General features: G+C 39.4%; 1 protein-coding gene across 1 annotated transcript; it reads left to right on the forward strand.

The window, feature by feature from the left end:
• Nucleotides 1–2,485: 2,485 nt before the first annotated feature.
• On the forward strand, nucleotides 2,486–3,624 carry htr1b (5-hydroxytryptamine (serotonin) receptor 1B). The gene has a single exon (XM_042501137.1). It carries the CDS (start codon nucleotides 2,491–2,493, stop codon nucleotides 3,622–3,624), a length of 1,134 nt encoding a protein of 377 aa, XP_042357071.1. The 5' UTR covers nucleotides 2,486–2,490.
• The last annotated feature ends 8,387 nt before the right edge of the window (nucleotides 3,625–12,011 follow it).

Here is a 12,011-nt window from a genome sequence, read left to right on the forward strand (position 1 = left end):
ATATATTTCCTGACAAGACTAGAAATTCATTTCACAAAAATCATCAGGCTATGGAATAGATTATTGGCCCACTGCTGCCTCGGTGACGGCGGTGAGTGAGCTTGAACACTGAATGAGAGTGAGAGGTTCACAGCTTCATGTGTAGCTGGCAGTGGCCCAATGGCAATATCCATGACAGCCATTTTCACACATCAGAAGTGCCAAAAATGGCAGGATTCAATATGTGTGAACTCCTCATACTGAAACCTCTATCCATGAAATTCCAAAAAAGGCACCCATTATATAACATTTTAAGAATAATGCTATGATGTTAAATGTAATGCATGAACTGGTGGCGCCACTTTCTAATAATGCACTCATTATAGAGGGTCTGGAAGTTGTAACTAATGGCTTTCTTAATCATTTACAAAAGCTTTATCATGTTCTGTGTCCAGACTTAAATTTATGGAAAACTGAAGCATAGAACCAGCTGTGTGAGCTTCAATAAAAATAGGGCAACACTTTAAGTCGTCCTATTTAGCATTCATAATTTATACACTATAATGTAGCTGAAAGCAGATTTAAATGATGGATTGTGAAGGCTGTTGTATAAATGGGTAACAAGTGATAACAGTAACAGTATCAAATACGTCATCATAGGAGCTATTTTAACTTTTGAAAAATACCACACATTTATATACACTAAAAAAAGTTTTAATTGCTGCCTACAATTACACTATAGTGTGTTATAAATAATTTATTAAATTATTTAGAGCTTATACATGCAAGATTGGGGGACTTTAAGTGTTCTTAAAAAGGAATCCAGCACTGTAAATGCAGAAGTTGTGTTTATTATTCTAAAATAATGCCATATTGTCAATCATAAAGAAGATAGAAATGTTTGATGCTTTATTAATGACTTACCAGCCCAGTCTTCAGGAGGAAATTTTGGATTTTGAATTGTATATGTCTGCAAACCACAGACTCGTAAAATGTCAGTGTGTCGTTGGATGTGGAGGGTACGGTGGATGAAGTGTCACCTTAGTTAAATAGACAACCAGCTTTGTTGTTGTGGCAGGCCTCTTCCACAACAACAAAACTGGTTGTCTATTTAACGAGACATCACTGCATTTCCAGCACCTTTTTAGTCATCAAATGTGGGTGTTTTTTGTTGTCCTTTTGCTGTGTTTTTATCAGGATAGTATCACAAATAGTTTTTTATCAAGCCATTGCAATGTTTTCTGCAGGGATAGTGCCTAAAAAAAACATTTGTTTTATACTGAGCCATCACTTGGTTTCATGCCAATGTAGAGCCACAAAAGGCAATGTGTTTTTACTTGAGCCATTGCTGTGTTTTCTGTCAGTATAGTGCCACAATGAGCTGTTGGTTTCTTTCCGAGCTATTGCTGTGTTTTCTGCTGGCACACTGCCACAAAAAGGGATTATTTTTTACTGAGCCATCACTGCTGTTCCTGCTACAATTGTACCCCGAAAGCTGGCAATTTAAGCCAAAACATGATCTTTTCCTAATCATCACCAATTAGTTTGGTTATTCTGCCTAAACCTTGCTTCACATAAACCACAGTGTTGCTAAAACTCAAAGAAGCATAAAGTTTTATCGTATGAGTTACATAATAACACAAATGTAACTTTGTTTGCAGCATTTATGCCAGCATTTATTCTGGTGACTGGGTTAGATTTGACTGTTGATGACCGAATAGCCAGGGAGATTTTTCACTATCTGGCAACTTCAAGTTGGTTTATAATAGATCTATAAAGCATTGGTACCAGTAATGAAGTTATTAGTAACAATTTATAATCCCCTTTATAAATAGTGAGCTGTTATAATTTGGTTCCAGGTTTGATAATAACCAAATTTTCATTCTATAGTATGAAATAAGGTGTTTTTTCCCAGTTCAAATCCAAATGTTTATAGTGCACAATATGTGACAAATGAGACACACTGGGCACTATGACCCAGCAGATAGCCTACTCTTCATAGAGAGAGAGGAAAAACAAGGCTGTGATCAGTGGTGCTTGTTAGATGTCAGACTCTGTATAAAACTGAGACTTTGGGTTGGCTCACCATTCAACCACAGGGGGCCTGAGGAAACACTGCTCTGGAGAACTTCTGCCCAACATGCGGATAATATGTGACATCCTCCCAGATGTTGGGGCATCAGGACGCACTGCTCATCATTTACAAGCACGCAGAAATCTTTTCTGTCTTATTTGTTGAGTACAGAAGTTGAGAAGTTTTCTTTTATGGCTGCAAAACGAGAAAGTTTGAATAGCGGGGAATGGATATTTGTTTTCCACAATTTGGCATCCGCACGTTAAAACCTGATGTAACAAAAGGAAATGAGGAAGAAAGGAATCCGGTTTTATGTCTCAGACTGATTATTCCATTTATGTGACTGGATGTCACGCATAAGGCGACGCGCCTCAAGAGAAAGGGCACCTTAAAAGTCAGACATCTCATAAAATATGAGGAAAAAGTGACCAAAAGTTATGGAGAGCTCCGGTCAAGTCGAGCCAACTCAGACGGTGAACACCACTAACGACAGTTTTATTACAGACTCATTCACTGTGGATGTGAGCGAGGAGAGTCTCGCCTATCAGATCAGTCTGGCTGCGATTCTCTCCGTCATCACACTGGCCACCACTTCATCCAACGCGTTTGTCATCGCCACAATCTCCCAGTCGAAGAAACTGCAAACTCCTGCGAACTTTCTGATCGCCTCTCTGGCCGTCACAGACCTGCTGGTGTCCATCCTGGTGATGCCCATCTGCGTCCTGTACACTGTCACGCACATCTGGACGCTGGGGCAAATCGTGTGCGATATCTGGCTCTCCTCGGACATAACGTGTTGCACGGCGTCTATCCTCCACCTGTGCGTAATCGCTTTGGATAGATACTGGGCCATCACGGACGCTGTGGAGTACTCCAAAAAGCGCACGCCAGGGCGCGCAGCCGGGATGGTGGCCACAGCTTGGGTCATCGCCATCTCCATCTCCCTGCCGCCTCTGTTCTGGAGGCAGGTGAAGGCGGAGGAGCTGACCAGCTGCAGCGTCAACACGGATCATATTTTCTACACCATCTACTCCACCTTTGGGGCTTTCTACATCCCCACCTTGCTTCTTATTGTTCTCTACGGACGGATATACGTCGAGGCTCGGAAGCGGATCTTGAAGCAGTCCCCCAAGAAGGTGGGGAAAAGACTCACCTCCGCGCACCTGGCCACAAACTCCCCAGGATCCGTGGCGTCCACGAGCTCTCTGCAGTGCGGGAGACACGACACCCCGTCCAGCGACACGGGCTCTTCAACCAGCGAGAACCAGGTGAAGGTGACGGTGTCGGACGCGCTTTTGGAGAAAAAGCGCATCTCAGCAGCCAGAGAGAGAAAGGCAACCAAGACTTTGGGGATAATCCTCGGCGCTTATATCGTTTGCTGGCTGCCGTTTTTCATTTACACACTGGTGGTGGCCACGTGCGAGACATGTTTTAACCCCGAGTTATTTGACTTTTTCACCTGGCTGGGATATCTGAACTCCCTCATCAACCCCATCATATACACAATGTCCAATGAGGACTTCAAGAAAGCTTTCCATAAACTTGTGCGCTTCAGATGCTGCAGTTCGTAAACGAATCCGTGTCCAATAGGATCTATTTATGTATTTATTTTTGGATATGAAGTATGAGAATATAGAATAGTAAGAATGCCATAATTTCTGGGACTCATAGACATTATAAGATGTGCATGCAAAAAAATAAAAACAATGAAAATATTCCATCTTTAGATATTTGGTGCAGTATGGAGATTTAAAAGGAAAGTTTTATTACAGAAATGAAATGAGTTTAATTGTTCCAAATAATCCCAGTGGATTTCGGACTAAAGTCACTTTAAGGCAATTTGATTTGATTTAAAAAACAAGATTAATTATTGAGAAATATTAAAGAAATTCAAGTTTACGCAATGCACAAAGTCAATTAAACGTAGTATGTAAGCGCCTCTTGATGCGCAAATTTGCTTTTTTTATAGGATAAATTCAGTGACGGGTTGTTGTTTGGATCGTACACTAAATTAACAACAACGATTGACCCATAAATAAGCAACATAGATTACGAACATCTGACACAATAGTTTAAAAGAATATATTTGGCTACCCATGATCCTGTTTGCATCATGTGTACAAATATGGTAGTTTAATTCTTACAACTACATCAACAATATGTCTATGTATTCTGAGAAATGACAACAGTGGTATATATTTTTATTATGGACTGCTTGCTGCTACCCTGTATGGATATCTTTTGTCATTTAGACAGACATGCCGTTGAAAAAAAGAGAAAAGATTCATATCAGTGTCAAACAAAGAAACTGCAGCTGATATTTACCCAGCAGAGCTGAAAGCTGATCATAAGTTCAATTTTGCTGAACAAACACCACCTTGTTTTACTGTGTGTGCGTGTGTGTGGGTGTGTTTGCTGCTACATTAAATCTGTATACAGTATGCTATGTTTGTGTGTGATATGGTTTCTCCCGGCTATAGAGTGATTTAAATTGTAGGCCTGCAGAGAAATGGACAAAAATAATGCAGAGGATTTGTGAAATAACGGTATGTTGTTCTCGGAATTTATCTGTTCACATTCAGAGATTCTGTGCAATAAAGGCTTTAAAGTAATGTCTAGCACAAGTGTTCAGTGAGTGGGGGTTTTGATTCAGTTTTAAATCAAGACTGGTTCAAATCAGCAATAAAAACGTATCTTTCATTATTGTTGGCATGTTGAAAGCAGCACAGGTTTTCTTAGAGACAACTTATAGTTTCGTTACCTTGAATAGAAATGAGAGATTACTGGTTCTGGCCCAAGCATCTCACCATGATGTCAAAATGACTTCCAACAACCTCTTGAGGCTCTCCCAGAATATGGCAGTGCATTCAATTGTACAGATCAGTTTAGATGAATGTGCGTCACTTCACATCACTTCTTCTTGACGTTTCTCTCCAATGTCACCAAGACAGAGAGTATGTTGTGGCTGAGAATTTCACTAATGTTTGAACTTGCCACCGTCCTCCTGCCCTTTCCCGTCTCTCTGCTGCTGCTGCTGTCCCCCTGCAGCCGAAGGAGGACACGATCTGTCACAGTTCAATAAGTCATGAGAGTGACAGTGGGCTATGCTCTTCTGGTGTACTTCACACACACAGGGAGGGGGGCGCACAGATTGCCAGCACATGCAAACACACACATGCTTTCCATATATGAATTTTCATATGGCTCATCATGCATGAAAGATGAGTGCACCTGAGCAGACATTCGAGGCATTTCTTGGATTTACTGCTGCAGTTAGCAGTATAGTAAAGGACTGACTGCATGTGCATTTTATGATAAACAATATGTCTTTCCTCATTAGTGTTAAACATAAACAAAGAAACCTCTTTTAAATAACGAACAATAGCAAGCCCTTTGGAGTTTAAGTAACAGGTTCAAACTCTTTGCAGATCACTCATGTGTATATAAGCAGAAACTCTTTGAACATAATTATAAGGTTCATGTTGAATTATCAGCCTAAAGAGAGAATAACAGTCACATGAGACTACAGCTGCGGCTGACCTTATTCATAAGAAGGACACAAAAGAAAACAGTTTAAAGTAGGTGGATAGTGCACATATGCAGGACAAAACAAAAGGCAAACAAAGGGAAACGCTAGGTTGTCTTCACACTGGTTAAGACTGGTTAAGCTCCCAAGACCTACAAGGTCAGCAAACATTAATCTGAGTATAAAACAGGCTCCTGGTATATAATACAACATGATAAACAGCACACATGCCAAACAGGCCATTTGTGATGCACATCCTAACTTTATTTTTTGCAAGAGTATAAAAAAAGGGTTCAATGTAGAGTTAAGAAGTGGCCAGTAATTGGTCATCAGTTAGTCTTCATTGTACACATGTTTATCTTTTAAAAAAAATGAATAGTAACACGTCACCTAGGATTTATTGACAAATACATTGATATGCACTTATACCTACTTACAACAACATTATAATGTTGATATAATGATTATGAATATAAAATTAATGGGTATCACAGAATATGTCTTGTCTGGTCGTTTTTTGAGGCCGTTTTGTGTTTTATCTGTACATGGTAAATTGTTTTAGGGTAAAGGCTGTTGTCTTGTATCATGTGGTGTGTTAATTATAGGTGAAGCTGTCAGTTTCTGTTTCAGGTTTTCATTCACATGGATATTTGTCTAAAAAAGACCTTTTGGGTCAAAATGTCCAAAATGTCAAAAATCAGTACATTAGAGACCAAAGTTATAGTCTTTTTTTATTCTGTGCATTTTCTACTTGTCAAACCTGACATGTACATTACCCACATTGCAACTCTTGTGCATACAGTTGGACATTCGGGTGTCTGATGCGAGTAGTGGCTGATGTAGCCTCTAACTACTTCTAATGCCACACCCCAAGATTTTTTTTTCTTTTTTTTTTTTTCATTTTCAAACTTGCAGTCTTCAAAACCAATTTATACTGACTCAAGTAACATCACTTTGGAAATTTATCAGACTTCATGTATTTCTCCTGGAGTGACAGAAGCCTTTAAGCAACATTTACTGCATATAGAACTCCCCAAGACATGTAAACAGACTTTTAGTGGTGGAGTTGCCTTTTAAAATTTTGGGAGCTTAAATATTTTACTCGCTGCTATCGCACAGAAAAGACAGCGCAGGTAATCATACTGTAGATGTCACACAGTCCCTCTGAGTGCATGCAGAGGATGATACACAACAGAGTTGATCCATTATGGATCACATAAATCTTTCATGCTGAGAGATTGTTGATGTTTAACAAATACGGTTTATGATTTTGTGTATTCAAAGAAGTCTTGCACGGCTCATGTAGGTAACAGTGCTGTTCTTCCAGCTGTAGAACAGTACACATTATCCTTTTGTTGACACGACATGATTGCATTGTGCAAGCAAATACATTAATTATACAGCCACTTTTTTCCCCTTTAGCTGCATGCGCTGCACTACAGCTTTGCCACATGCCTGCTGTGGAGTGAAGGACGTTGCTGATGTAACAGCTAGTGAGGCTGAACACATGGATAATGAACCTATAAAATATTCTTTCGCTAGGTGTAGTTTTATTTAACAGCTTTATTGTTTCACCCTTTCTGGTCAAAAAAGGTCCGCAGCATTCATCACCTGAAAAATAGAGGCACAGGGGCCCATCTGCTATTAATAAATTACCTTACCAAGGTGATAACAATTGACCTTGACAGGAAGGAAAAGGAGTCAGCAAGTCATCTATTAGGCAACACAGAAAGGTAAGGAGTGGGTGAATAACAACTATGTAGCAGGTTTCAGCCACGCTCATTTTGAAGACAGTGGTTACCATTCTGAAAGAAATCCTGCAGCACACAAAACAGCAGAGGTGGCTTGTAACCATTAGCATCTAGTCTTATATAAAATATACCAGGTTTACTTGTAAAAATGTGCCTTTTGTAAATGTTGATGCTGACGATCTCTCAGGAACAGTCCTGTATGGTTAAATCAACATATTCTCATCCTATGTCATAACATATCGCTGCTTTGTGAGTGGACTTTCAATTGCATTGTATTTGCACACACATAACAGCCTTTACAATGTGGGTATTCACCATATTAAAACAATTGTAATCAATACCTATTGGCAGAACCATAAATCTACACTCTACATTCATCAATACCTGGTGATAGCAAGATGATATGGAGCTGAAATTGGACAGTTGAGCCAAAGGTGGAGCAATACGTCGCCTTATTTATACCCACAAAACACACCTCAGCTCATGTGTGAATGAGGGATTCACTGAGAAATTCACACTACACGTTATTGTGAATACGTGTGTTAAATCGTGGTCTTCAGTCATGCGTGTTCTTTTCATGCTAATCCATTGCCACAAGCTGTCTCAACAAAGTGGGTTAGTTTGAATGCTCACTGCTCTCTGCATTAGAGTCTCCTCCAGCTCACCAACAGTATGAATGTCTGATAATAGGTTTCTCTGATTCATACTGTAAAATGGGAATCCCCTCCAGTCTCAAGTAGAAGGTAGACTAACTTTGTCACTATATACGTCATATTTGTTTTTTTTTAGTTACTTAAGTCACCAAATTAATTTATGTGAAACCAGGTTCTCATCCCAAGTCGTCACATATTGCCGCTTTGTCAGTGCACTTCCATGTCTACATATTATGCCCTAGATATTCTTTTGCTGTTGATGTTCCGGTATGCCACTACTGACACTGGGTTGTCAACAAAAGCACATAGGATTAGGGAAAAGAGGCATATGGTTAGGTGTAGAAAAAAATGATCACTTTCAGATGGGAAGCCATCATTGGACTCCAGCATGGAAGTCCAAGGTTTGTTTGATCCACCCAGCACCCCTCCCGTCTGTCCTATAGGGACCTTCACTCTCCTTTTATGACATTGTCACTGGCATTGTTTCAACTAAACGCTGTCCAGTGGTGTATCATGCAGACACAACAGGTTCTATCCAGTCATGTTCTGTCCGTCCACGTTCTCAGCTGACGTCACCCTGCAGCACATCATACAGCCGTGAAAGGTGGCTTTTGCTGTTGGGATCTTACATCAGATTCACTGCAAAAGTGACAGTAATTGATGGCTTTTGAATAAGAATGGGCGAGTGTTACAGACTAATATTTTAGCAGGATAAATTCCACACTGAGAATTAATCTGTATTATTATATACAGTAACTAGTATTTTACTTATATATTTTTAATTTTTACCTTTAGGTTACTATCTTATGTCTCCTTAGCCTCAAGTGAGAGTAACTATAGTTCCTACCAACAGCAGCTGTCAGTGCAACAGTCTCAAGTTAACATGTGCTGTAGTTGAGTAACAGAGAAGCTGGAGCTCTGCTGTCTTGCTGTATTTTTCTGTCTATTAGAGAAAATAGCATCTAGTCTTATATAAAAAAAACAAGAGAAACTGTAGCCTGCTTATTACCCACAAACCAGAAGGATTGAGAACTCTATCAAACAGAAATGTAGGGTTACTGTAGTAACAAGGAAGAAAGTATGACACAGTATTTTTTTGCTTCCTTTTGCAAGAAAATCCCAATAATTGAGTCAAATAATATCACCATACTGGTGATCCTGTATTGACCGTCTGTGTTTACACCTGTGGGATTGTTACTAGTGGAGCTTGGTGAATCTATCACACTTAACATCCACTCGTGGCCTGACAAGCTATATATCAGCAAATTAAGCAGTCATATGTAAGGGTGGTAGAGGAGGTGTGCATGCTGCTGTTGCTGTATGATCCATTAAATTATACTGCATGTGCATCACCGGTAATGGGCCCCTTAATGAATTACCAGTGAGAGAAGGAAGAGTGTCCTCTGTTTACCAACATATTTTTCATGCAACGACTGCATAATTGAGATTACAGTGCCTGTTTTCTGTTTTCTGTTAATCATTACTTGACAGAGAAAATTGGATCATTTTGATTTATCAAACCCCAAACTGATCTGGTCAATGGCATTTCTTACAGTATTTCCCCCCAAAAGTAAACATTTTAGAGATTTAGTGTTTTCATATGGCAGAGATTAGGGGGTTTAATTTTGGATTATAGTATCACACATAAAAGAAACAGAAATCTGGTGTTGGCTGGTTGCAGTATAGGTCATAAAACCCACACCCTCCATGTTAGTGGATGGGACATGTGCCAAAGTATAAAATCAAAGTTCATGTCAAATAAATTTTCCAAGATGGTCTCTGTTTTTTAATATAGCTCCTATCATGCTGATGTTTGTTCAAGTGTTTGTTTTTCTGATAAGGTTTTAAATTAAGATGTTAAATTAAGGTGTTTTTACGTCATGATTTGAACAGCTTTGTGTGTCTTCATTTTTGTTAAGTCGTCATCAGAAAATATAAAATATAAATATTATACCTATATATTATACACTTACCAATTTCTGTTAAATATACCACTGTAATTGACTAAGTAATAAAATGTGTGAGAATGCTTCAGGGGTGCTGGTAGCAGGATTTATTTTTTTTACCTTTTGATTGAGCCAGGCTGGCCGTTTCCCAGGTTTGCCAAGTCTTTATGCTAAGCTAAGCCAGCTGCTAAAGTTGAAATGACCATTTTGGGTTTGGCTAGCTCCTGTGGTTAACCAGCCCAGTCTCACACTCAGGATGTCAAGAAATGCTACCTGGGCAGTGGTCTTTGATGCAGTGCACCTTTTAGCATCTGTAAGACATGCACCAGGCTTTCAACCAGCTCCAATGTAAACCAATCCATGTAATTATTAGACATTTACAGCAGCAGATGTAGAATAAAGAGCAAAAAAGTCTGGGTGGGAGGGGAAATCGATGGGTTGAACCACCACAGGACTTTGACCCAAGAGACCAGTGTTTGTGTTCCATATGAAATTAAAAGTGAATGTTAGTTCATTTGTAATATGAGTCATAGTCATGAGAGTCAACTAACATGATTAATGTCAACCACAATCTTTTCCTAACTTTATCCAAATTGTTTCATAGCCTAAACCTAATTTCCTGCTCCCTGCGTCAAGTTATAACACAAAAGGCTGCTTGCTGAAGCATCAAAATTTGACAAGGTGGGGTGAGATCAGGTTCGGTTAAGTGCATGGGGATCAACTTCTGGGGTAACTCCCTGGCTTTGAGTCAGTGTCAGAAACTGGTTGAACCCAGGTTTTAAAATACTGAAAATATCTTTTAAGAGACAAATAAATTCCTTAAAGCAGCACAGCATTCAAAAGTTAGGTGTGAAGTGCATAATTTCTCTGTGCATTTTTACGGAGCTTGATTTGCTTCTGTTAATACTGCCACTCCTTGTGCTTTCCTTTATTCAGACTTTGAAGGCACACAAAGTTAAAAGTAAGGTGAGAAAACGATGGTATTGTGGGAGAAGGAGCTAGTGGTAGGCTGGTTGTCTTGTTCTGAGATGACAATTGTGCTGAACTTGAGATGGCCCCACTAAGAGGCCAAGCACACTAAACTTTATTCATTCCTCGTTAAAAGGCAGAGAGCAGAGGCTGCTACAGCAGAGAAGATGGCATTTCAGCACATGAGGTCATTTTATTTCTCTGTATTTCTCCCCTTGTCTCTCCGGCACCTTGTCTGAAATATATTTGCATTTGGTGATACATTAGTTTGGCATGAAAGGAGCTTTCTAAGTGATCGTTGCAAAGATTTAATATCCTGGCATGCAGGCAGGCACAAGTCATTTTTGTGTCATAACTATTTGACCATTTTGTCAAACGCATAATTCCCGCGATAATACAGCAGTTTATTAATGAATAAAACCTCAAACATAGATGGATTTCTGTTTTATCAAGAGCCTTGAAGAATATAAATGAGGCTTTTTTCTTCACCTCAGGGATAATTTACATATTGTCTATTAACCTTATGATATTAAGCATGAGAAGGTGCGTTGAGATGGAAACATGACTAGCATGTTTGTAATTTCCCATTTTCTTGAGCAATAACGACACAAAATGTCACTGAAGCTATTAGCATGAAATTTGCCTGACACAACCTAATTCAGCCCTTTTTCCTCATCTGCAAAGCCCCGAGCTTCTTGTCACTCTAATAAGCAACTTTCTCCTCACAGACCCGCTCCCACTACCTCGCCAAAACAAGCCTCCTGCTCACGTCACACAGTTTAACACTGGTTTGGTTTTTAAGTTCAGGAGCAGGAGCCATTTAACTTTAATATGCTAATGTTAACCTCAACAATTACCTCCAAACTTTTAGCTCTCTATCAGTTTTCACATCAGGCAGCCTGAAGAAAATGTTTGCATTCTATGTTTCTGTAAACCACAGCCACATTGCATTTGTATGTTTCATACATAAATATATCAGTATATCAACATTTCCTAAGTGACATAGTTCTGATAACATACCAGCAACGCTACTAGGATTTGATGGGCATTGGGGGGCTTAGCTCAGACCTCTGTAGGATCATCCCACAGGATTTTTTTTTCGATGAACAAGCT

Source organism: Plectropomus leopardus, chromosome 14 (genome assembly GCF_008729295.1).
Source record: "Plectropomus leopardus isolate mb chromosome 14, YSFRI_Pleo_2.0, whole genome shotgun sequence".
Taxonomy (NCBI): Eukaryota; Metazoa; Chordata; class Actinopteri; order Perciformes; family Serranidae; genus Plectropomus; species Plectropomus leopardus.